Source organism: Dermacentor albipictus, chromosome 1, assembly GCF_038994185.2.
Source record: "Dermacentor albipictus isolate Rhodes 1998 colony chromosome 1, USDA_Dalb.pri_finalv2, whole genome shotgun sequence".
Classification (NCBI taxonomy): Eukaryota; Metazoa; Arthropoda; class Arachnida; order Ixodida; family Ixodidae; genus Dermacentor; species Dermacentor albipictus.
In genome coordinates, this window is record NC_091821.1 from 311,929,208 (window position 1) to 311,956,515 (window position 27,308).

The 27,308-nt window shown below is 42.8% G+C and overlaps 1 protein-coding gene across 6 annotated transcripts in view; it reads right to left on the reverse strand.

Annotated features, from left to right (window-relative positions):
* Window positions 1-10,583: 10,583 nt before the first annotated feature.
* The window catches only part of LOC135905039 (putative sodium-dependent multivitamin transporter), a 77,797-nt gene continuing 61,072 nt past the window's right edge, over window positions 10,584-27,308 (reverse strand). For 5 of the 6 annotated variants that reach the window (XM_070531569.1, XM_070531571.1, XM_070531570.1 and 2 more), the window contains 3 exons: window positions 24,204-24,457; window positions 16,039-16,255; window positions 10,584-13,317 (listed from right to left, as the gene is read on the reverse strand). In XM_070531569.1, coding sequence (XP_070387670.1) covers window positions 13,291-13,317; window positions 16,039-16,255; window positions 24,204-24,457 — 498 coding nt within the window. In that variant the 3' untranslated portion in view covers window positions 10,584-13,290. Of the gene's footprint in view, window positions 13,318-16,038; window positions 16,256-24,203; window positions 24,458-27,308 lie in introns of those variants that run through there. The other variant, XM_070531572.1, reaches the window with a different exon arrangement.

Consider the following 27,308-nt stretch of genomic DNA (forward strand, 5'->3'; position numbering starts at 1 on the left):
TCATGAAAATACAAGTGCAGCATGTATTTTTATTCCGTGTTGTCTTGTGAATTAAGGAATGACAATAGTGCTTCTTCCATTCGTTTTTCGGTAATGTGAAGGCCACCAGCAAATTTTCAGCGGCACCTACAGCAATCTCAATAGAAAACTTGCTTGGCACAGCCTGTTCACTTGACTGCAAGTCATGACAGTCACCTCCCGAGAAGCAAAATTGGAACCGGCTGTGCAAAAGCTTTTATATTAAGTTACAGTACTTTGATGCTTGACAGCATTTTTACTGAGGTTTTTAGACCTTGTACTTTCATTTAACGAAAAAAAAAGAATGAGTTGAAGATTTGTCTGTACCCTTTAAACGATGTAAAAACGCAATAAAATGAACATGCTCAGTCTATGAAGTCTCCAGTTGCAAAATCTTGTCTGGTTGGGAAGAATCACGAAGAAATTGTGAACAAGGCTCCCATGTGGGGGGCCAAAGCATTGTCCACAATTTCTCCACCTCGGTTGGCATCCGTTGTTTTCTTCACAATCAGTCTGCTTAGTGCATTTGCAATAGCCATTTGCTTAGATATCAGTCTACGAATAATCGACAGCACCTACACATCATAGTTTCAATATGCAGGTTTAGTTTACTAGGATTTTCTTTCCCTCACTTCGCTACCTTACAAACGTCGTATGTCAGGTCTTCAAGATTGATGAAATTTGCAGGATAGGCAAAGGACTGCGAGATGATGATGATAACATTATTTATTGGCCTTAAAAAGGGGTGGTTGGTCCCACTAGTCCGGGAGTTCATTGGATTTTGCAGCCACTCTTGCTCTTGCGTGAAATCTTTTAGGGCTTCAGTACATGTTTGTGTTCTTCTCAGTGTTACATTTTGTTTCTTGCCAAGCTCTTTACCCGGTAGTGCGTATTGTCTTCTGCCTAGCAAGTAGTGTTGTAGGATTTCTGAGTATGTGGTCAGCAGGTTTGAGTAGTTGTGCTCTTCTGTGTGTTGGTGTGCCCCAAATAAGAGAGCTCAGGCTCTGGCCTTGGTTCCACTCTAAATACCAACGCGCTGCCGTCCATATGAGTTTTGCTTGTCCTTCGGCTTCCTTGATGTCCTTCAGAATCCTAATGGCTACTTGCCCTATCTGGTTCGTGGTTTAGTTCTTGCATTCTTCTTGAGAGTCCATTATTATATTTGTGTGTTTCAGGGGGTGCGAGTGCTTTGCTGAAACACTGAAACATAATTGTTTCTGAAGTGCTCTTGGTAGGAGACTGCATGAAGAAGACACGACTAGGTAACTTGCACCACACTTCCAACAGTTTTCATTACTTGCTCTAAACCAAGGCATAAGAGTTTATGCTAATGCTTTGCAAGATTAAAAGAGCTGCATGCATCTCAATATGCTGATGAGACAGTGAATCCCCAAGCGTGCACCAGTCCATCCCTTTTTTCTGTCAAAAACGATAACTGATGAAAGTGCAACATTGGGAGAGCCTACACAAGAACTTCACTCTGACAATGCTGGCACATGCTACATTTCTCATATTGACCTACTGCTTTGTTACCAGGTTGTTGTTAGTGCAACATCAGATTCCACAGTAAGCCAGATGCCATTGATTCCTGCCATTCCTACCAGCTTGCAGCTTACGTCTGCTACTGCTCATTCGCTCCAAGTGACCTTTCACAGTGCAAGCAGTATGTACATACAGTGGTGCCACTGCCGAACAGATATTTGGAGCAATTTTTGGAGCAGCAAGGTGGCAATTTTGGAGCACTTCGGAGCAAATAAATGTCAAGTGTACGCTATTTCAAACACTTAAAACTGACAAGCGTTATTCCAGAAGTATTGCTTGCTGTAAGACAATACTGTTCTGCCTTTAAGTACAAATTCAGGGAAAACTAAATTTGAGTATCCCTTTAATGTTATAGAGACAACAAACCCGTTAGGACATTGTACTATAATTAGTTTATTTCAAATAGAATGAGAGTGCTCAGACATTGCCTTTTACATCCCAATTTGTTATTAGCAGTTGCCAGCTCAGACTTTTTTCTTCAAGGCTACAGCTAGCATCAGTCAGAAACACCTGGCCAGACTCAATGCTATAAATGCTCTACTGAGCCAGGCTAGCCTTGATGAGCCCCTGGCAACACTCAAGCAATGCTTTAGATGACACCAGGCGATGACACCAAGAAGCAAAAGTTGGTTGGAGGTTTTTTTTATTCAAGTCTGAAAGTAGGTGCGATAACAAACTTTATTTTACATTATACTGGCATCTTTCTTTCATATTTCGTTATAATTGAACGAATTTTAGAATTTCCCGAATTTATTTGGCTCATTAAAAAAGCAATAAAGTTGCGTTTTCCGACATTCTTTGCATAAACTGCGTTAACTTTTCAGCTGCAATAGATTTTCTGCCTTTTGCTATAGTGTATGTTAAAAATAATTCGCATTTATTAAGACATTTTTTTAGAAAAGTACCTCTGAAGTTGGAAAAAAATGAATTTTTTACGAGATTCAGGCGACATTTGCGCATTAAGGCCATCCAGATAAAAATATGTCAGATAGCTCAACATATGCACCGGTCTCTTAGCTTGTGATACAGAAAGATTTATTCGAGTAAATTTTGCTTGAAGCGAGAAAATTTTTTTGAAGTCAGCAACCCATGTCATTAGTAGGCACTGCATACGTGCTGCCACTCTCCTTGTAGTCTCCGTGCAGTCGTCGGCTAGTATATATAACTACTGCATATTAAAATCTTCTACTCTTGTTTTTTTCTCTTTTGGTGCTTAACAAAACGCAAAGAAAACGGCTTTCCTAAATCCTTCTGGGAATGTTTGCTTACTTTTACCTCTGTATTCATGCGTTTCTCAGATGAGAGTGAAAGAAAAGACGGGGAATGCGGGAGATGGAAATTCAAGACGATGAGCAAAACGTGAACAAGGTGAATGCAGGAGCCAACTTTTCAACAAGTGGACTTGACTTCTTCAAGGCGGAAACGTCCCCGGAAATGTGCCAACCATCGACCCTTGACAAACGCGAGGACGCTGAACTCCTCCTGAACGATTATGTCTACTTGATGCAAGACTTGAAAAACAAGTTTTTCCCAAAAACAAAGCTGAGAAAAAAAAATATACAGTACCTCACTTTAGCCTTGAAGAAGACAAGTCCACTTGTAGAAACGTTGGCTCCTGCATTCACCTCGTTCACGTTTTGCTCATCAGATGAGAGTAGTGTGATCAGCTGACAGACACGCAAGGCAGCAGACGAGGCTTCGTGTGAGCGAATTTTAATGGAATGCGTACAAACGTTGTCGCAACGAAATAACATCGGAAAGAATATGGCACATAACTAGGTCCAACACGTTCAGAATGGATGTGAAATCCAAGCTTCAGTAGCATGCCTTCCAGCATTAATTTCTTGCAATTCTAAAGGTAAGAAAATGTCTCTAGCATTCACTTGCGATTTGAAATCTTTGCACAGTTCACCTAGAGCACCTGAACTGAATCAGATTTTTCCACTAGACTAATATTTCAAGGCATCATCTAAAACGATGCTTGCTATATGAATTGCGTGATGTTTTCGTGAACAAGCTGAGGTTTTCTAATCATCCCATTTACAGTGCGGCATGTATTGAAGTATGTCAGAAAAGTCAAAATGTTAGACAATGAGACCAACAGAATGCAGTGCAGCTAAGACTAGCTTATTTCTGGAGGCTTACTGGTACGCTTGGCACCATTTTTCAGGAAGCGAACTTCCGCCATGCTCTTTCGGCCCAAAGAACTGCCACAGAACAACTTACTGCAGCGAGCAGCGGCTGACAACTGTAGTTCGTTTGACTGACATAGATTGGCGTCTTCTTGCGCTGCGCTCAAGAAGAAGCCTGGGTGACGATGCAACCATTTGTAAGCACCACAAGCAACTTTACCTTCATCGATACACTTCTAAAATCGCTTCGAAATTGTGCTCAGACCCATTCTTTAGACATGCAAAACATTGCCGGGGGTCGACAGTCAACACACTGGCCATTGTTGATGCCCACCATTCTCTGGGCCTAGTTCCAGGACATCAAATCTGTGAAGCTTACACGCGACACTTGTATAGTACTCAAAAAATGGCGAATTTGGTATTGCCAGAAGAACATCTCGACGTTCTGTTCAGAGGTAGTGAGAGTAAGCCTGAATCAGGCGGTACAGGAACAGAAAAGGAGGGCTTAGAAAGAGATGTTGGCAGCAGCGTAAAAAAGGAAACAACTGCAGCGTGGAAGACAGACGCACGCTAAAAAGAAAGTGGGAACATTGTGAGAAAACGCAAAGGGAATAATGGCTACGTCCCCGGAAATGTGCCAACCATCGACCCTTGAAAAACACGAGGGCGCTGAACTCCTCCTGAACGATTATGTCTGCTTGATGCAAGACTTGAAAAACAAGTTTTGCCAAGAACAAAGCCGAGAAAAAAAAATATGCAGTACCTCACTTTAGCCCCCCAATCTTGGTCTCGTGAAAAATGATGGAGTTCTTTGGTGCATCGGAACGACAAGCTCGCGAGGCAATGAAAGTCAAGTCTAACAGTGGAATACTAGGCAGGCCGCAAACAAGGAGTGGTCGCCCAGTTAGTGAGGAAGTGAAGACATCGGTCAGAGCTTTCTACGAGGATGACTCTGTCTTATTTCCTACCAGGGAAAAAGGACACTCTGAAAGGCCACCAAAAGCGACTATTGTTGATGAACCTGAAGGAAATGCATGAAGAATGGAAGAAGACTTACAATTTAAAGTGTAGCTTTTCAACGTTCCCCGCTTTGCGTCCTCCCCACGGTGTTTTGGCTGGTGGAAGCAGTACACACACAGTGTGTGTCTGCATGAGCCATCAGAACTTTAAACTAGTGCTTCATTCTAATGGGCTCAAGGAGACAACTGAAGCGCTCCTGGCTCCAGTTGTGTGTCGACTTGATAACCAAGATTGCATTTTCGGCAAATGCGCATCCTGCCCTGGCATAAAGCACACTGAGAATCTGCTTCGACAAAGTCTTGCCTATGTTGCAGAGAGCAGAGACAACACCCTTGTCCGGCAATAGATAAGTGGAGTCCGCTGTATACTAGAAACCATTGTTTTGACATCAGAATAATTTTCCGAGAAGTTCACAGACATGTTGAATCAACTTAAGATCCACCATTTTATCAGTAAGCAGCAAGCTCCCTACTTTCGAGAAATTAAGTTTAACCTAAGCCAACACGAGGTCATCATGGTGTTGGATTTCACGGAAAATTACAGTTTTATATTTCAGGATGCACCACAGTCATACCACTGGGTTAACACCCAAGCTACAATACATGCCGTAGTTGTCTATTTTTGGAAGGTGCAAAACGACCCTGGAGAGGTTTCTGCATGGTGTTTCGCTGTTGTTTCCAACTGCCTGGAGCATGATACAGTCGAAGTACACACGTTCTTGAGTGCAGTGCTTGAGGTAGTAAAACAAGATCTGCCTGAAGTAAAAAAAAAAATTGTTATTTCTCTCATGGAGCTTCATCACAATATAAGAACAAAAAGAACTTTTTGAATCTTTGCTGCCATGAAGAGGACTTTAATCTATCGACAGAATGGAATTTCTTCACCACTTCACACGGCAAAAGTGCATGCGATGGTGTTGGCGGCACGCTCAAACGTCTGGCAGCAAGAGCAAGCTTGTAGCGGCCATATCACAGCCAGATTCGATCTTCAAAGGATCTGTTTGACTGGGCCAAAAGTAATATCAAGGGAATTACAGTAATCTGGGTACCTAATTGCAAAATACAAGGAAAAAGAACACAGTTTGGTTTGAGATTCAGCACAGCAACCACTGTTAAAGGAACGTGATTATTCCACCACTTCAAACCAGTGATGGTTTCAACTCTTCGGGTTGCCATCACCTCATACTCAAATACTGAAGTTGACGTAGAGAAGCGGGCATGCATACTATGGAGTCTTTCATTTGCCTGTAAAGGTTCATGTGTTGAAAATTTGAACATGAGTGAATGAAAAAACGGAAGGCAACCGACAAGTTGAATCAGGCTCTCATCTCCAGCTGTGAGCGTGTGGCCCGGTCAACGGCCGTCTTCCTTCTGGTGCAGAACAGCAGAAAAGAAGCAGCCGTGTTGCCTTCCGCTCTGCCTCTTCACCAAGCAGGAAGCAAAGTTAGCCATTAACTGTTATTACAAGACACCCAGATCGATGCTGTGTTCGCCAACCTGACAGCCCCCAGCCACAAAAATAACAAGTGGTGAACTGACGAAAACAGGCCATTTACGATGGGTTTAGACTGACGTCAACCGACATAGCCGACATAGTCAACGTTCGTTCGGCAAAGAACCAGAGTGCATATGGGAGCCCAATACCTCTCTGGTGGCTCATACGCATCGTGCAGTGAAGACTGAGCTCAGCACTGCCTACTAATGACATGGGTTGCCGACTTAAAAAATGTTCTCGCTTCAAACCAAATTTACTCGAATGAAACTTTCTATATCGCAAGCTATGAGGCCGGTGCGTATATCGAGCTATCTGACATGTTTTGAACTGGAGCACCTTAATGCTTAAATGTGGCTTGAATCTCGCAAAAAAGTCCTTTTTTTCCTACTTCGGAGGTATTTTTAAAAAAATATATATTTCTTAATAATTGGGAGTTATTTTTAACATACACTATAGCAAAAGGCAAAAAGGTAGAAAAAGTATTGCAGCTGAAAAGTTAACGCAGTTTATGCAGAAAATGTCTGAAAACGCAACTTTTTTTTGCTTTTTTAATAAGCCAAATAAATTCGGGAAATTCTAAAATGCATTCAATTATTATGTAACATGAAAGAAGGATGCCAGTATAATGTTCTAAAATAAAGTTTGTTATTGCACCTACTTTCGGACTTGAATAAAAACATTTACCTCCAACCAACTTTTGCTTCTTCCCGGAAATTTCAAAGAGCAATCACATGATTAGAAATGTTCTTTCGATAAAAATACTGTGGCGAAACCTTATTCACACAAACGTCATCTAGCACAATTTTTTTCAGGAAATTCAACGATGGTCACTTTTGGGATCGGGATGTTTTGCATGGAATGACCCCTCTGCTCAGCGACTGGCTGATTTATAACTGGCACCAACCGATTATTTGGATATCAACAATTCAGGCAAGCTCGATTACTCAGTCTAATTCAAACCACCATCACTGTACCATAAATTTAATGTATAAGTACAACTGAAATTTTGTACACCTCAAAGTATACTCAAGTATAATAATTATGTAATGAAGTATTTTAATTACACTGAAGGTGCAATAATTCAGTTTTGCCTACACGACTGCATGCTAATTCGACTTCTGAGTTGAGTGGAAATAGCGATGTTTCCGGTGGCTTTAATGTGTTGCTGACATCGCTGCGGCATGGTCGTGGCGATATTGCAGACACCTTTTCAAAACTGAAACTAGCGAAGCCTAGTTAACCCAGCATCAACTACTCTAGAAATGTAGCACAAACAAACCCCCACAAGATGAGCTATTTGCGACATACGCAGTGTTGGTTCTGCATGTGCAATGTTTGTTCATTCACATGTTAAACGGTGACATGATCTTGGTGACTTTAGGTTGTTTAAGTGGCACCAACTGCCTGACTTCACCCTCAACTTATGCGCCGACAAGGACAACTGTTGCTGAATAAAAAGAAGAAAAAAGGTATCCCCTAAGGTGGTCATCCAAGAATGCGGTACACTTCCTGAGGCACTTGTGGAATAAAATCATTCTTTTTCTGATGAACTTGGATATTTCAGAATCTCAATTATTCAGACATTTAGGCAGTCCACGCGTCCACGACTTATTGGTCAGCGACGTGTAGATAAAGGGAAGTTTGATTTATTAAGCCACGTTAGTCATGCACGCTATGCATGTCTGCAGACCACTGCAGCCATACATATTGCACAGGTGGACTTCGGCGCAAAATCATGTTGCTTTATCAGGATGGCAGGAAATCTCGTTTGGCGCAGGAGTGGGAGCACTGTGGGACGGGTGCCCGGCTGGCGTATGGTACCATGATGCCTTTGAGTTTAGCTTCCAGAGAGCCATTTTTTGGTTGAGGCAGCCTTACTGCATGCACTAGTGCATCTAGTGGAGCCTCTTCTTTACTTCTAACATGCAACAAGTGAACAAGTGAGCATTGCAATAGAGTGAACATGTGCCAAAATTCTCATGGAATGCTTGTGCATAAAGTCAGTGCAGCCGTCCTTAAAGAAATCTTGAGGTTCTATGCCAGGCTTTCCATCAATGGCTACTAATTGATGTGTACGATTAAAGTATAGGGCTTAACATCTGAAAGCAATTGAGGGGCTATGAGAGACATCATGGTGGGGAGCTACGAATTAATTTTGACCACATATGGTTTCTTAATGTACTCAATGCTTGGTACACAAGCCTCTTTACATTCTGCCCCCAGCTGAATGCAGCCTCTGTAGCCGAGAATCAAACCTGTGACCGCTTGCTCAACAAAAGAACACAATAAACACTCGGCCACTGCTTATAGTATAACTTCAGTGCATTCAGCCATTGCTGAAAGCATAGCTTGGGGGAAGCATGAAGGCAATTTTGTAGTGGTACCTTTCCGATACAATACCTTCTAGCGGCTCATCAGTGCTCAAGGCGATGCTCCGCCCGCACTATCAATGGGATCAGCTGGCCATGAACGGTGGGCGACGAGAGTGGCACAGGATTGAGCAGAAGGCATCGCTACAACATTGCGGCCCCATATTGCAACACAGTAAATGCAATGTCTGCGCAGTGCAAAAGTGTTGAAACAAGTCTGGAAAGTAAATTTCCGGCTACAAGATTTCCCATCAATTAGCATAAAAGTAAATGCAAGTACAGTCCTCAGATCTGTTAACAACACAGGAGCGCAGGGCCGGAGATACCATCTAAACCCTCTAATGGCACACTGGCATTATGGGCAAAATTACACGCTGCGTGCTCATTCAAATGCATCCCGAGCAGTGCAACGCATGGCCCGTAGTCTCGCCTATAACACCAGTGTGTTAGTAGAATGGTTTCTGTGGCCACTCACTCTTGTATTGTTAAAAGATCTGAGGTCTTTGCTACGGAAAGCATAGAGGCAAACTGAAGAACTGTTGCTTGCAAAGATCATAAGAAAATCGGAGAACTTTTTTTTTTTTTTTGCCTACGTGAGGGAGAAATCGGCTCCAGATGTTGACAGCAGTGCCCTGAGTAAATTGAATGGCCTGAAAAGCCACAGAATAATGAAGAAGTATTTCGTGTGTTTTGCAAACTTTCACGGCATGCACACATGTACGCCGATCTCAAGTCCCACACATATTTCCCTTCCCCTTCTGGACTTGTGGCACCCTGTCGCATACAGCAAATATTCGGTTTTTACATGCCAAAATTATGATGCGATTATGAGGCACGTGGCAGTGGAGGACTCCAAATTAATTTTGACCGCATGGGGTTCTTTAATGTTTACCTAACTAAGTACATTAACATTTCTGCAATTCACCCCCGTCGAAATGTGACCACCGCAGCCAGTATCAGATCAATGACCTCAAGCTTAGCAGCATGCAAGGAAACCAATATATGGTGGTCATTTTCTGCATCCAACCACTAGATATCTAGTCTTACTGAAACACCCACAATACAGCCAGGCTTTTTCCTCTCTCTCTGTCATTAGAGCAATTTCGGCACAACTTTTAAAAACCAGAGCAGAGTTTAGATGCCCCTGTTGTTTCTGACTGCAGGCAGAGCCAGCATATGTGACACTTCCAGAATCAGTGATACCGTCTTCACTATTCCCAGCTCATGATACATGCAGATGGAAGTGACTTCACGAAGTGCCTGATACACCATCGAACATATGGCTTCTTATGATATGACTAATAAAAATTGGGCCCCTCGGTTAACCCCCTTTTCGTTTATTACATAATGAGGGTCTCGTATCTGGCAACATTGATGTCTTCAGGTAGCATGTGTGGATTTATTGACCGATTGCCTTCACCCAAAAAGATCGTTCTCGTGACGCCTGCGGCAGAATGAATGTTGCACATCCGCTGCCAAGGTCTGCGAGTGGTGGTGCTGGCTAACACTCCCAGGGTTCTAATAGGAAGCGTAAATACCCAAGAAAGTGGATTGGGAAATGGCACCGCGGTGGCTCAGTTGGTAGAGCATCGCACGCGAAATGCAAAGGTTGTGGGATCGTTCCCCACCTGTGGCAAGTTGTTTTTTTATCCATTTTCATTTCCATTAACTTATCAAGCACAAGTAATTTCCCCTATGTTGTCCTTGGTGTCAGTGTTTGTTGGCTTCTTATGATATGACTAATAAAAATCGGGCCCCTTAGCTAACCCCCTTTCTTCTCTTTCATCGAACATATTGAGATTTGGAGTTTGATTTATTTGCAAAATCAGATGATACCAAATATTTCATAGTTTTCATTGAAAAACAGCACAATTCCTCAGCTACCAGCACCTAGTATACAGATCGCACTAATGTGATGGCTAGCAATAATTTGCAGCATACGGCAATTAATCAAATATTTGGCAACTTGAAAACATTGACACAATGAGGTACATGAACACAAAACATGGTTGCTTAAGAGTATAGTAATTTAATTTCGTTCTCTTTGTTCACATGTTCAACAGCACTTTAAAAGAATGTTTTCGGAGCTTCACAACCATTGTAAATATTCACACAAGCCCGTGAAGAGAGATCAAAAGCAAACCACCTTATAATACATGCCGTAAACAAGTCTTGATTAAATCAAATCAGATTCTGTTGCCCCATGCTTGACCTTTACAAATAATCAAGCCTCAACACTCATTGGTATGGATGCTGCAGTGATAGCTGCCACAAAAGAACCACCTGTAGCAACCACTAAGAAAGTTCATCCACCCTGTGTCATAAAAAGAACAGTGCTCAAATACTGAGCAAAGCTGAACTAGGGAGCACATTTAAAATTAGCATTCGCGTGCAGTAATGTTAATGCTATGAGCAAGAAAACGATCGTGAGTGTTCTCACAACTCTGAAAAGATCCAAACTTCTAAAACAAAACAATATGAAATATAAACCTTCCACCATAAATTGAAAAAACTAAAAATACTACTGGCTAACATGGCCTATCACTTAAAAGGCATCTCCGTCACATTTTTTGCCTGACGGTTACTTGGCATTGGTGTATTGTCCATTTCACACTGCACAATGCTGAAACCGTTCTCATTGCTGACACACATGTAATGGGTTATCCACCTCAACCGGCAACCATAAGAAAGCCCATTCCTTGCATACAAACAGCATCTTCATCGCACAGCATAAAATGGGCATATCACCACTAAGCGACAGCTACACTGAAAATATGGTCGACATGAGTCCAATAAGCTTGATGCCTGGAAGGAGCAAAATTTAAGAGGAACATGTCTAGACAGCGGTGTCTTGCTTACAAAACATTGCACTTTGAAATTAAGCTTTCCCCCCCAAAAAAGAGGAAGAAAAATATTTTGTTTTTCTAAAACACAGTGAAAAGTTCCTACCATGTAAAGGTGTACTGTTTGGCGGAATGTGTAAAAATAACTTAGTGAATATGTACCCAATGTTTCTGACAATGCAAGATATGCTCTGGAGGGTATAGTTTGTTCTCCTGCAACACACAGACAATGAGAGCTCTTCTTAAAACACAGCAGTTGAACTATGTATATGTACACATTGCAGTTCATTAACATGCTCGCAGCTTTCTGAAGTGCAAAGCCAAACACGTTCCTTTAACAAAATGCTGTTGCCATCAAATTCTCAGAACCTCTTTACATCATCACAGCCATTTCCAAATGTGAACATTTCCCAACAGGTATGTCCTCAAGAGGATGCCTGACTCAACTCTATACACTATAGAAAGAACTTTGATCATTGTTTCAGAAGCATTTTGTTCAAACAAGAATGAGCAAATAATGCAATACAGATGAAGGGGAAAAAAACAAACAAAGAACAAATGCTAGGCTCTCATATAATAATAAAATGTTTGGCTGTCTTCAGTCATTTCCTTTCTTCATCTTTGCACTTGTCCTGCTGTGGTTGCCTTTCCTAAACTAGCTTGCCTCTGCTTTGTCGATTACGAACTGTGGCCCTCAGATGTCATAGAACACCTAACAAGTTGTGCGATGATTGATGTTCACTATCACTTTCAGCAGGTATCCGCATTAAATATAAATCCCTCGGATTCAAATGTGCAAACCTATAACAACACAGTGACACCAGAATTTCTAACAACACTGCATAATTTGTCCCAAGGACAACATGAACATCTTTTTGCAATGGGTATGAAAGAGAACAACATTCCACACTCTCTCACAATCTCTGTAATGTGCTTTAAGTTTAACTACTGTTGACAGATGAACCACAACAACGGACCATGTTGAGACATTAGGCATGTAACACATTTTACTATTCCTCTACATGGCAGTCAAAAATGTTCAGCCTCGACAAACAGGTTAATGATACCAGTAAGCTGGCACCCACACTCGGCTATGCAACAATACCTCAATCCATTTCATAAAATTCACAACTACAAAAACAAAACAACAACAACAACAAAAAAAACAGAAAAGAAAAGAAAAGAAAAGAAAAAGGACGGCATTTGCTACAATGTTTACATGCCGACAGCAACAACAACAAGGAAGGAGATCGCTGAAGGGGGAGGGGCCAGAAAGGTAAAAACTGCATTACACGACTTCTGCCTCGGCTAAACTTGGCATGGAAGACTTGGATAAGTTTCGCATTCAAACACACCTTCAAAAGTGTGTTTCATAGATCTGAGCATCACTTCTAGGAGTCTATTAAATCCGAGATCTGTAGCTACATCCGCTACATCTAAACATAAATCCCTGGTGCAGGCTTCCAAAGAAAGAAACTAACATGAAATGCTGGTGTTTGATGATATCGAAATAAAATCAAACTGAAGTGAAACAAAAAATAACCACAACAGGACACACATGGTAATTAAAACACCAAAGAAAAAACAGCACTGTCAGCACAAATGAGCAAAACAAAGCCCGAAATGTTAAGAATATGAGTCGTGAATTACACAGGTGCTACGCTGCAACTTCATATGCATGAAAGAGTAATAAAACATGAATATATAAAAAAATCTGACAGGAAGGTTTTTTTACAGACCATAAGACTGCGTAGCATACCCTGATGTGAACTCTGTGCCTTAACCCTAGTGAGAATGAAAATATAAAATTGCTGACTTGCTGCTGCCAGGTACGTCTCCATTACAGCTCGAGTGAGGTATTCTCAACAGATGCTATTCTTTGATCGCAGTCATGGGAATCTGGAAAAGAAACAGCACAAACTGAATGAGCAAGTCTTTCACAACAGTCACTCTAATATTGACTCGTTATGGAGAGCAATCTAAACCTAAATTACACGATGGCACACTATGGGAGCCGAGAAAGACCAGTGCGGTGAACATCTGTGGCCACTTGATTGCACACTGAGGAGCAGCACTACTTTGGCTGTCTGGTGAAGTATTGTTTTGTCCTCTTGTATTTGGTGGAAAAAAACTGGTTATTAATGAAGAAAATGAACATAGTAGACTTTCATTACTATGACTCTGGTTAATTCAATTTTTCCGATCAATTTGCTAAGAACTAGAGTACTGGCCACAGCACCTACATGTTTATTTATGGACAAAAGCATTTATTATTTTGTTCTCAAAATTGTTCCTTGCTGATAATTTTCACTTAAATAATCAACATGCATACGCTAAAACCCAATAGCTACCTCAATAACAGCAGTACCTGCCTTGATGTTGCTAGAGGACAGCAAATGTATTGACAACATGTTATCTCTACACCTGTCATCGGCAAAGTTTCAAGCGAAAGGTAGGTAGCTCACAACGAATACTTATCGTATTTATCCAACTGCAACGTGCATCCCCTTTAAATATATATATATATATATATATATATATATATATATATATATATTATAGTCGATCCAAGAATTGCCTACTTTACAATATAATATGAAAGCAAAACGACGCCTATGCTGTGGCTAAGCTTATCATCGGAGCCAGTCACCACTGTATCGCAAGATGGCGACAGAACAAGTTTTAATATAGGCAGGACGTGACAATGCACTGCTTTCTTTATGCAAGCTCATTCAAAAGAGAAATTATTTTAGATGCTAAGCCAGTGGCAACAGACCTGCATGATGCATTTTTTGGATGCCCGAGTGTTGTGGGCATCGCAGGGCGTGCTGGCAGAGTGGTTAGTTTAGGCGTAGGCCACCATCTCATTAACAATAGTTGCAACGATCATACAAGAAATCCAAATATCAAATGCAGTGCACAGCAAAGGACTACTGTAGCTGATAGCGATCACAGGACTGTCAAAAAGTGACAACGATTAACATGAAATATAAATCAATTTTCATTCTGTGATGGTAAAATTCTGCATGCTTAGTTTTATTTCTAATTTTTTGCATTATAGGCATGCTAAATTTTTCTTGTAATAAAGCCTGGTGTGTGTGTGTGTGAAAACTTTCATTGTAATGAGATATGGAGGCTTGACATCTTAAGCTAAGACTCCCACGTTGGCACTGTCAGGCCAAGCCTTTCAGTAACATCATGGGCCCTCTGGACGGCCCTTAGTTGGTCCTGAAACAATGGGCTTTGAATCTTTTCTCCCACTGTGTCCATTCTTCAACGAGGTTGGGGAGAGTTGTGGGACACCCCGCCAGCATATGTCCGATTCCAATGATGCCATTACAATCGTTGCAGTCTATCTTAATCTCCCTCTTCGGATATATTTTATTAATGGTGTACGGTGTGGGATGTGTACCCGTTTGCAATAAGCGCAGTGAGACTGCCTGAGCCCTGTTCAGTTTTGAATGTGGCAATGGGAATTGCCTGCGTCCTAAATAGTAATGTTTGGTAATGTCATTGTATGTTATTTAATGATCTCTAGATTCCCTGGCTTGATGGTGAACGGCTCGGTTGTGACTGTCACAGTTGGCAAGTTCTCATGCCAAGTCATGAGCAACCTCATTGAGGTTTACCCGAGTCTCGTCCACTTTCCCCATATGCGCAGCAAACCATGGGATTTTAGTTCTCATAATCCCAATGTTTTCAAAAAGCTACAACTCCAGCTACGTAGCCTTTATCAAAACATTTTATAGCGGATTTCGAATCACTGTAAATGCAGGCCCACTTATTACTCCTGATGGCTAGAGCAATTGCCGCTTGTTCCGCCACCATGGGGTCCTTGGTAAAAATAGTGGGAGTGTCTTGCACCTTCCCTTGATAATTTGAGACAACGGTCGTATATGCTTCTTTACCTATCACCCAGGCAGCATCAACTATAGCTGCCAGTTGGTTCTGCTGCTCTATTTCCTGCAAAAATGCTTTAGCTCTTGCCTTGCTCCTTTCGACATTATATTCTGGATGCATGTTTCTGGGGGGGGGGTTCTGATCTTGTTCCTAACGTCAGTCTTTAATTCTACTTCAGCCTCTATTGGGCTCCTTGATGTATTTAGTTTTGCACCTATTGCCTGTAATATGTTCCTGCCAGCTGGTGATTTTGTCAATCATTCGTGTTGCGCTAGCTGTTGGGCCTCCGCGATTTCTTCATCGCGGAGGCCCATTTCTTCTTCAACTTCATTGCAGCACCTCTGCTGCTCTCATCTGCACTTCCCTTCCCCGGAACCCATCATATTACTCTAATAGACTGCTGGTGCTGCTCCACACATTCAACAGCATGCCCAACTCCATTTTTCCAGAAGCTATCAGAAAAACATCTATACAGCTTGAAAGAACACTATTCAAACAACGCTAGTCTTCTGTACAAACTGCCAAGTGAGCAACAAATCCATTCTCTTAACTATGAAGACTACGATTATGTCACAAATTACATTTATTTTAATGAGGCTGTTGATGCGTAGCGCTAGCCTGTCAGACCATCCAAATCCAATTTATGAACTGTATGTACACAAAAAAAGTAAATTAGGAGTGAGAAAAGAAATGGCGCGGGTCTCAAGAAAGCCTGCATGCCTGCGAACTTGAGACTGATGAATTTCGCACTCTGTCCAGTGACCAGGACCGCTGACGCCTGCTGAGACTCTTGGTAACCAATGGGCTCAGGCAGTAAGGGTCAACGTCCTTGGCACCACCCGTAAGCAATGTGACTATGCTGCCGACCACGATGACCACCAGCCAGCCAAAGCCGCAGTACCACTGGTACGACAGACGGTACAGAGGCAATATGTACCTGCAATGCCAAGAGAGACAAAGCTGAGTACAAAAGAACATAACATTTACACTATATCCCCATTTAAAGGGGCTCGGAAACACTTTTCTGACTGCAGCAGAGGTGGAACAATTTTGCTAATTTACAATGAGAGTGGTCCTTTGTGCCAGCATGCCCCAAAAGGGCATTTTAGCAGAAAATTGCACCAAGCCTGCACCGAAGAAGTGTGAGAGCTGCCTCACACAAACTGAAACCAAAACCTAAAGTGAGTTATTATCACAGAGTTGAACCGAGCAGCCATAGCCACGGATATAGCTGATGCCATCTGTCCTCCATTACCTGTTTTCTCTCCTTGACTGCATTGCTCTCTGGAAGAGGTTCTATGTTCTGCCACTATGCAGTGTTTGTACTGTTTACGGTGCAGTTGTGTATTCCTCATGGTACAGTAAAAGCTCGTTAATTCGAACCGCAAGGGGAAGCCGCTTCAGTTCGAATTAACGAAAGTTCGAACTAATGAAAGTGAAGGAGGGCAACAGTACACTGCGATTTGGAAGCAGTAGGGCATGTCAGAAATTTGGCGCATCAGAAAGTGATGGCGTGTGTTGCGGGCACACGCCATCTTCAAGTCGAAGCTCTGGGTGCGACTGTGCCACCCCACCGATGTCCACCGAAACGAACGTTAGCCGAGGCTTAACACCATCACAATGAATCGCGACGACCGATACCTCCTAAGCTGAAAACAGAGGTGCACAACCGATGAAGACTGCCGAGACAAAGACGCTGAACATGTGAAGGTGGCGAAGGCCCTGATTCGTTGGTTCTTGATTGCAAGCGCAGCTGCGACGTACTTGATTCGCCGTGTTTTGGAGCTTGCCGTGCCATCTCCGCACAACATTAGCAGCTGTACAAGATTTGCAAAGCCTCCGAGATTCGCAACGGGCAAGAAGTCTCGGAGGTTATGTAGAACAGAGAGGCGGCAGCCGCGGCTGCCTTCTGGCTGACCCCGCGTCGGTTAGATTTTATTCCGATTTTGCCTTCTCTCGCCGTTCTCTCCGTTTCGGAGACAATACAGCCTTGTGTGTAGGCAGTAGGCGCGTTTCTCTGGCCGTGTGCCAGGCGAGCGTAGTTCGAATTATCCGTGAGGGAACCTTCTCGCGTTCGAATTAACGGACTTTTTTATACATAGACTTCTGTGGAGCTTGGCCGGACCAAATCGTGCAGTTCGAATTATCCATAAATTCGAATTATTGAAGTTCGAATTAACGAGCTTTCACTGTACTATTGTGGCACTGAGCTATCACAGAAGGCTGTTGGATCAAAATGTGGCTTTGGTTAATTTTTGGTTGCACACTGATAAGCAGAGTTGTTGACTGTGGCACCTTAGGGATACATTGTAATATGCCCACTCAAATGCCAGCGAGGAGGAGGAAAACAAGAGAGAAAGACATGGAGGTTAGCAACTGCTGGCTAATTTGTCATTTGTAGGGAACTTTCTTGCAACCTTGCACAATCGGAAGAGCAGATCCTGTGCTTGTATTTCAAACAGCTTTCAGATGACTTAATGCACTGTTATACAGGAGAGACTTTGCACATTACACATAAGGAAACCTCTGGATGTATTCTCTGCAACTTATGTTTTGTCAGGTACGTCCTATAGGGTGTGGTTTTCCTTACATGCCATTGTCTCCCGATGCCTTTTTTTTCTCTTTCTTTTTTGCTCAATTGAAGCAAGGTGAGCCTGCAAATGCCTGTTTCTAGTTGAATTGGGAGAGGTGGCTTCATACCACGATATGCACACAAGGAAAGGAATTCTACTATAATTTAATAAAACCAGTGGGGCAATTTTTATCCCAAGTACTGCACTGATATGCATACAGCCAGCACTGCTATATTCGTTGACTAATTCAGTTAACATGGAGTACATATGGACACTGCACTAACAACACTTATTGCTGTGCCCAATCTGCTTTTTGCTTGCACCAAGTTCTGTGCCGAGAGGTGAAATCGCTGTTCCACCACTGAACTATAGTTAAACGTCGATATACCCAACTCAATAAAATTGGCAATTTGCTTTATTACCGTATTTACTCGAATCTAACGTGCACATTTTCCCCAGTAAAATGAGCCCAGATATTGCGTGCGTGTTAGGATCGAGTACGACCCTGAATCTGTATTATATCGCCATCAGCATTTCAAAATGGCCGTCTCGGATGTGCTTCGAGCCTAGCTGCTGTAGCTTCCGCCATATGTGCTGTAGTATATGTGCATGGGTTAGTTCACCGTCCATCTTCCCGTTTTCTGCGTTTGCTCTATCAGCATGGAAGTGCCAACAGCAAAGACAGGCCGAGCGTTCATCATGATGCCGCCATTAAAAGGAAAGTGATCACGTGTGCAAAGATGGGCGGAAATTGGGCTGAGTCACAGGCATTCGAAGTTCAAGAAATTTGCGTGTGGGTCTGGTGCAAACAGGGGAAGCATTCTACTCCGGTGGCTGCTGCGTAGGCACGGCTGCACGGCCTCTATCTCGAAAGTGATCTGCGATGGAGACGGTCTACACATCTAGACGCACCACGCTGTGTTCTCGTAACTTAGTTCATGTTGAAGCGAGAGGCCGTACAAAGGTCAATTCGCTCGCTCCTGCTACCGAACTTTCTCACTCCAGCATTATTATAAAAAGTTTCCACAGTCTTTGCATGAGACATGTTCATGTTTGCTTGTGTGCATGTGACACCGTGCTTGTTAATTTATTTAGTAAGCGAATGTTTAAAAGTCTAAACAGCAGTTAAAATTCCTATCCTTACTTTTCGTATAGCTGTCTACTAATTTGCTGTCGCAATCGATGCTTCGCCTTTCAGGTGAAATGACGACTTTTTTATTTATCACAACTTTAGTGCATAGGCAGTAAATCTTTGTTTTTACAAATGAGAGAAAGTTGTTATGAAATAATGAGGTGCGCGGTACAGTAAAGGACTTTTCACTTTTTAGGCCACGGCAAACGGGTGCGCACTACAATTGAGGGCGTTTTTTTTCTTGGAGACGGAAAACGAGTGCACGTTAGTATCGAGTAAACACGGTATATTGAAATTTCATTATATTGAAATTCCACCTTTTATGCAAATAAGTGCAGTTGCCGATGGCTTGTATTTAAATGGAAGGAACCACAAAATTTTCCTATCATGCAATTGGAAATAGCAAATTTGAATGAGAAAAAAATTAATTTTGTTGAATTTGAGTCGGCGACGAAAGATACGATTTCATGCATCTCTTCACATCGATGGTATGAAGCGAAGCCAGTCACGCTTTCACGTCCGCTTTACCCTGTTGCTGATAGTGTTGGACACAGCGGAACAACACTATCATGAAAAGCGTTGGCGGCAGGGAGCAAATGCTTCGTTTGCCTCTTGTTTCAGTGTGTCTCCAAAACTCAATACTCCACAACCTCCAGTACTAAACATGCGGGAAGACAGCACACATGCTGCCACACCATCTCGGCACACACACTCAATTACACATGCAGCAGATCACTTCCAAAGCAGGTCCCGCAGGCTGCATATGTGCTCAGCCACACAGACAGCCATGCAAAGCTGCAGCACACACTGCAAAAAGAAATGCGCGCGGCAACCTGCTGTAGACTATGCTATGCAGCATGCTGCTGCTATCTTGAAGGCCACAAGCAGCAGACGCAGCTACGCGTAATTGTCGTGTGCAGGCTGGCACTGCAAGGATGAAATTATTTTTCTGTCTTTTTGAGATCCCTGACATTCATATATTAAAGTTATATAACTAAAAATTTGCAATTATATGTTACTGAGAATGCACTTGCGATCACAAAATCATCCAACAGCGTTGGTGGGTCCAGGTGCTTCTGATGATGCTGCGCGATAACAATGTGGAAGCGAGAGCAAGTGATATTTCTCAGTGTTTGACAGGAGATGGTAAATTAGTTGCTGCATGCAGTGCAGTAATATTTGGCTCCCATGTTCGCAGCAGCCTCTACAATAGATTGGCAACATTTTCTTACAATGTTGAAGAAGTGTTTCAAGGCTCCTTTAACACATAGTTACAGTTAAAATGAACAATAAGATCCCTCAGACACATATGAACCTGAGTAAAACAAACAGAAATATAGCAAATTATTGGATATAATGAAATAAATAAAAAATCTGGCCACATATTGCTTCAGCAAGTATTCTGCTGTTGTAAGAAAAGCAAAAATGCAAGATTGAAGAAAATTTTGGTTGTTGCGAAGTAAATAGCTCCAAATGTGCAGCCAGGTAGCAAAAATGTCAAATGCTTCAAAAAGGAGCTTCAAATGGCACATTTTAGCGCATGTGTGCATCTTGGCTAACGCCCTGGCTTAGCTGGCACACAGCCAGCAAGCCAACGTGCTCATCCTGTACGGTCACGCAAGCACACCAATCACACTGTTGCATATTAAACATGGTGCAAAGTGCAGGCTTGTAATTTAGTGTAGTTCACATGCCCCATATTGACATAGCAAGCGACTGAGTGACCATCAACCCAAAGGCCTATAATAGTCTAAGAAACATTCGTTGCTTAAATCCGCTTTATTTCGCAAGCTGCAACAGCTTAAGAGCGGATGTAACTTTTGTAATACATTTATTTCTTCAAGGGTTCTGATAAAAATTGACAGAGTCAGTGGTAAACATTCTGCGATTCTATCATAGAATTTTCAAACTTATATCTCAACATTTTTATTTACAATTTCTTTTTTTTCTCTTGGGCTTGTCTCAAGCCTCAACAAATTAAAATATGTGATAGAAGACTTGTTCGAAGCACTGTGCATTTTAAAATGAATGGTTGAGGGTGTGACATTTTTAGATTTTTTTATTTCAATGTGATTTTTTTTAGTTCTCATTTTTTATATTTTGAGAACATTGTATTATAAAAAATGTTTCTCCTTTGAACCTTGTAAGGGCCAGGAAAGCTTATAAAATGCAGTGGAAGATTTGTTGAATTTCATGAGCATAGCTAAATGTGACATTCTTGGTCCACCCTTCGTACTTTTCATTTTTCTTGACACTTCATCTTTCTTGGCACCTTCACATCAGACACACACTTTGGGTGTGAACAAATTGAAATAACCTAGCCAGAAAAATGAGAAAGTCCCGACCTGCATTGTAGCTCAAGAAACCGTGAACAACAAAAATCAGTAAGTAAACAAGCAAAATAAAAGCCTGGTTTTGGTGTGCGATGTGATTGGTCATGCAGCCTGAGCGGCCGATGTGTGAAATGCTTAGCCGCAGGTCCGAGGAGCCCAAGGATGATACTCGAACACAGAGTTCGAGGGACTGATGTGCGAAATGCTGAGCTGAGGGTCTGAATAGTGGCCATGCAATGTTCTTGATCGCCGAGGCCAAGGCACCGATGCATGCATCACATGACAACCACAACACGCCACTGTGAGGCACCTATGCTGACATACCTTATCTATTCAAACGTAGGCCAATAGTTTTTTTCCAAATAATCATATACAAAACTCTAGGGTTGGCTTAGATTCGGAGATACGAGGGCCGTTTTTTTTTCAACCTCCGATAGGCTATAAATAAAAGACAAGTTCATCTAAAACAATAATTTTATTACCAAAAGATTAGCACAGTTACGCTTACTTTTCGACATAATCACCGAAGAGATTGAGGCATTTGTCATATCTGTGGACAAGCTTTGCAATACCCTCTTCAAAAAAAGTTGCCGCCAATGAATTCAAGTAGTCCTTGACGTTGGTTTGAAGGTCACCATTGGTTTGAAAGCGCTTCCCACCAAGCCACGTCTTCAGTCCAGGAAAAAGATGAAAGTCACAGGGTGCTAAGTCTGGACTGTATGGCGGATGATCGAAAATGTCCCAACCAAAATGTTCGAGAAGCCGTTGAGTTGCTTCAGCAGTGCGTGGACGGGCATTGTCATGGATCAGAAGAACTCCAGCGGTCAGCTTTCCTCTTCGTTTGTTCTGAATGGCTCTACGCAAACGTCGTAATGTTTCACCATAAACAGCTGCAGTGATTGTGGTTCCGGGTTCCATAAACTCCACAAGCAACACACCTTTTTGATCCCAAAACACACTAGCCATGGTCTTTCTGTTGTTGAAGGTTTTTTTGAATTTCTTTGGTTTGTTTGGTGAATTTGAATGCATCCATTGTTGTGATTGTCATTTTGTTTCCGGTGTGTCGTATTGAATCCAGGTTTCATCCCCAGTCACGATTGATTTCAAAAGGTTGTCTCCTTCATCCTGATAACGCTCAAGGAACTGCAAAGCTGACGCCATTCGTCGAGTTTTGTGGCCGTCCGTCAACATTTTTGGGACCCAACGTGCACAAAGTTTTTGGTAGCGTAACCGTTCAGTAACAATAGAGTACAAAACGGACCTTGAAACTTCTGGAAATTCCGTAGATAAAGCAGTAATGGTGAATCTGCGGTTTTCTTTAACCATTCTGTCATCTCGTTGAACCAGGTCATCTGAAACGACAGATTTGCGTCCTTGGCCCCCTTCATCATGCACATCATTACGTCCATCTTTAAAATTTCGACACCATTCACGCACAACACCATCATTCATGAAGTTTTCCCCATACACTCGACTCATTCTCCGATGGATTTCTGCAGCACCATGGCCTTCAGCCTGTAGAAAACGAATAACACTTCGCAGCTCACACTTGGCGGGAGCAACAATAATGGCAGCCATGTTTACATGGCTCTAGCACAATGCCGACTGACGCCTGAATGTCAACAATGGCGGAGTGTGTAGTGCGAGAGCTGCGCAGTCGCCTACAGCGCATGTCCGCCTTCTGCTGCCCGCGTAGCGTCTGCACGGAGCGATCGGAGGTTGAAAAAAAAACAGCCCTCGTATTAAAAAACGTGCTAGATTGTAACTGAAAATGATAAATATGGTCCATAGCTAGCAACATCTAGAGAAGTCAATATCACAGCCACTACTCGCCGGGCCAGTAGCCAACTGAAGTATACGGGCGATGTCGTCGCTTTGAACTGTGTCGTAGTGGAGCTGGTTCTATGGTATCGGCATGCGACATGGCGTTATTGTAATGGCACACTATAATGCTGCTTTCAAGCAAAAAGTTGTGCTAGCCGCAGAGGCATACTAAGCCAGGCAGCACTCTAGCATCGATAAAGAAAACGTCCGTCGTTGGGAGGGGCAACAGAAGATGCTTTTACGTGTGTTGCAACGAGGAGATGACAGCAATAAGGAAGATAAGCAGGCAATAACAGAGAGGAGATGTTCACCAAGATCGTGCCGCGTTTCGACGCATGCGATGCGACACTGTCTGTGCATGCATGGGCGCACGGACGCAAGCTTGCATGCGTCCGCAAGCGTACATGTAGTCTGGGCTATAGGGACGAGGCTAACGGTGGTGACGACTAGAGTGAGCTCGGCATGTTCGTATTAAATAAATGCTGTTATCATTTTGTGAACGTTGTCCTCACTTTCTTTGTTCGGCCTACATTCGAGGTAAGTTTTTAAATTTTTTCTGGCTTCGAATATTCAGGAGTTGGCTTGGAATCGGAGCCGGCCTAGATTCGAGTAAATGTGGTAATACATCTGCGCAAAGGTTCGACCTTGCGCTCAGCCACTACAAACCATCTGTGCCATCTCTGTGGAGGGCATCAGAGGGACCAGATTTAGCAGTGTTTACATGTCTGGCAACTTTGGCTGCATTGTCTTTGGCTGATTGGCACCCCATAGCCCGCGCGGGAATTCTTGTCCCAGGACAGTCTCCCATCACCCAGGACAGAGAGACTAAGGTCTCTCTGACCTGCACACTTCCTATGTGAAATAAGGAGCAGCGGAGGGTCTTCTGTCACTGCATGGCGTCCAGTGGCACTCGGAGCACATTTTTCTATCATGTTATAACCTCTTTAACAGGTGAAGGTGTTACACCTTTTGTACAGGCTGCTGTGAACCAACTCGGCCGGTATCTTGTCATTTCAAGCTTACCTCTCACCAGCAATGACACTGACAGACGTTCCGTTGTCAGATACTGTGTTTTCAGCAAGGATGATGACCGCAGCGGTTGTTGCATTTTCCGAAACATAGGATACAGCGGTTGTCAAGGCACTTGTGGCACCTAACGATGTTGGGCACTTATCATCAAGGAGAGGAAGATTTTCTGGTTTCACACCATACACAGTGGCACCGATTCCGATCCAGAACCCCATCAGGAGGCCTGCAACAAGACCAGACAGTGCTGCCTGCAAATATCAGAAAATGGCAAACGTTATTTCATTTATTTAATTTTATTTTACAGCAAACTTGTTGCAAATACTTCGCAGCACAAATGGATTTAGTAGGTGTCCACATTGTAAGCCCTAAGTGAGGAGTCCCTCAGTGTAACCATAGGGCTACACTATCAAGAAAAGTGGTAAATAAATGTAGGTACTACTCTGCATTGCACCATGGCTAGCAACAAGATAAAAGATGTCAGGAAGCCACACGCAAACATTCATTAAGCGCTGCTGAATTCTTCACAATGCCATGACAAATCTTCGCATATGCTATACAGTATAACCTCGATCATATGTTTAAAAAAAATGAGAAAGAAACTTGCTAGCCAAAAATACATCCGATCCGAAGTGACTACAAAATTTCACAGACTCAACTGTAGTTGACATCTACGAAATGCGAAGCGTTGTCGGAATCGTTGCGCACGTGGTACAAGATGCGCATCAAGCTGGTGGGACTTTGGCAGCCTGAGACAAATTTTGTTTAGAGTGTGAGTATTCGAAAAGTTCGAATATTATCCAATGTTATATAATTAATATTCGTATTCAATTTGAAAAATAGTCAAAAGCGTTTGAATATTCGATTGGATACGAATATTCAAATAAAACCAAATATATTGCTGGCTGTGCGAAGGCAAACACGGTTCTTAGCATTTGTTTCTATCTAACCTAAAAATATTGGGGTGATTTTGTGCTGAATTTTGTGATGACATTGTAATGCCGATGAAATATTGCCTGTAGAGTATGCTTAGCCACTAAACCACAAAACTTTGCAGGAAAGCCAGCCTCTCAGTAGCAAGGGGCATGGGTTTGCAGACAGTGAGGGTGCACTTCTTCCTTTCTTACTTTCTTTCCTTTTTTTTTTATGCAGCACCACCCCCAATTCTGAGCTTACTGCTTGACAGCAAGTGCGATGAGTGACGATTGGCACAGGGTGAAATGCCTCCGTGTTTACCGGCATTTGAAGCGGTACAATAAGGCACAAGCTGGCGAGGACAGCTAGTGGGAGTTACTAAATTTTGCAAGTTAACATGAGCCAAATACACAATGTTTTAGTATAACGGCTTACTAGTCTGGCTTTAAAAGTGACAATGCAATTGCAATGTTCATATCATTATTCGATTCGATATTCAAAGCTAAGTATTCGTATTCGATTCATTTTCGAAAATTTGTATATTCACACACCGCCAACTTTTGTTGTTTTCCTATTCTAAATTGTTTTGGACAGCAATGCTCACATCTCGCCACCTGCATTAGGGAATGGCAGTGCGTTTGGATTATCACCGACTAAATACATGCAGTACACTAACAACCGCATTACACCCCACGCGCTGTGAAACAGCTAGGTGAAGATGCTTATTGCAATAGGTTTGGCAGCTATAGCTGTGAATGCAGCATGCAATGTTTCTCCTCCCAGATAACCTGGGAGGAGACTTACTGGTACTCGAATAAGCAAGTGAATGCGTACTGGCATTTTTACGTGAGATGGGCACGCAAGTATTCCATCGAAGCTAATGCGGCAGGCAGCTACTGTTCTCAATATGCCTCACGCCTTTTCTTGTTTACATATAATCTGGCACATCAAAAATGCATACGATTGCAGTCTGCATCAGGGAAAGGCAGCACATTTCAGTTATCGCGTTTTAAAAGTGTGCAGTGCATTTCCAACAGCACAACGTGTGGTGCTGTTGGAAGCGTACAATGTGTGATGATAAGATACTTATCGCAATAGGGTTGGTGGCAATCGCTGTGAATGGGGTTGGAGATTTACTGGTACTGCAATAAGAAACTGAATGTGCGCCGGCGTTTTCACATGAGACGGGCAGGCAGATATTGTGGTGAAGCTGCTGTGGGGGAGCAGCTATATACCGTTTTTGTTTGCGCATGCCTTGCGCATTTTCTTGCTTACATGGGATCTAGCAGCCGGGAAACGTAACATACGATCACAGTTTGGCAATGCACTGAAAAAGCGCGTTTTCCAGCAACGTATGTGCCGCGGCGGCATGGAGGCCTTATGGGGACAGGACGAAATCTAGCAGAACGATCCGCTCCTTACTTTTCACGAGATCTCACTAACATCTCATTATCGGCTTAGTAGAAGGGCCTATCCTCTTCCTCACCCGAAATTAAACAGGTCTCAGTCAGTTTCACTTGGAATGCTCCAGACGGGCTCATTCCCCTCGTTGGGCTTTCTCAGTCATACCTACACAGATGTTGATTCAAGCTGTCCAGACTGTAATGAGATTTACTGTTGCTTAGCGCACATGCTCTGGCAATGCCCCACGTTACCTAATGGCCCTCTATCCAGCGAAGCCGACTGGGAAGAGGCACTCCGGAGCCCATCGCTCCAGACAGAACTAGGGGCAATCCAGAGGGCCCAAGAAAGGGCGGAACATCACGGTATTCCTGCCCCGACTTGGACGCGGCCAGCGGCTTCCGCTGGTCCCCTATAGGGGCCCCCGTCGAAGCTCCTCAGGATCAAATAAAGTTCATTGTCTGTCTGTCTGTCTAGGAACGCATGAACTGGTAACATATAAGCGTAACTCAATTGGCTCATTTTTTGTGTTCTCGATCGCGAATGTTGGCACAGGGAAATCATACGTAACAGGATCGTATCAATGAGGTTCCGCTGTAATTTTCAACGGAGGCCGAGATCTTCATGTTCTGCTGTTGCTACAATGCGGTGCACTGTATATATCGAAGAGATCATGCTTCTCAAGATTATGATGTTCTATGGCAAGCCTGGTAGACTGCTGTAACTATCTGGAAAGAAGCATAGTGCCCAATCCAAGAGATTCTAGTGCATGTTTAGTAAGCTCAA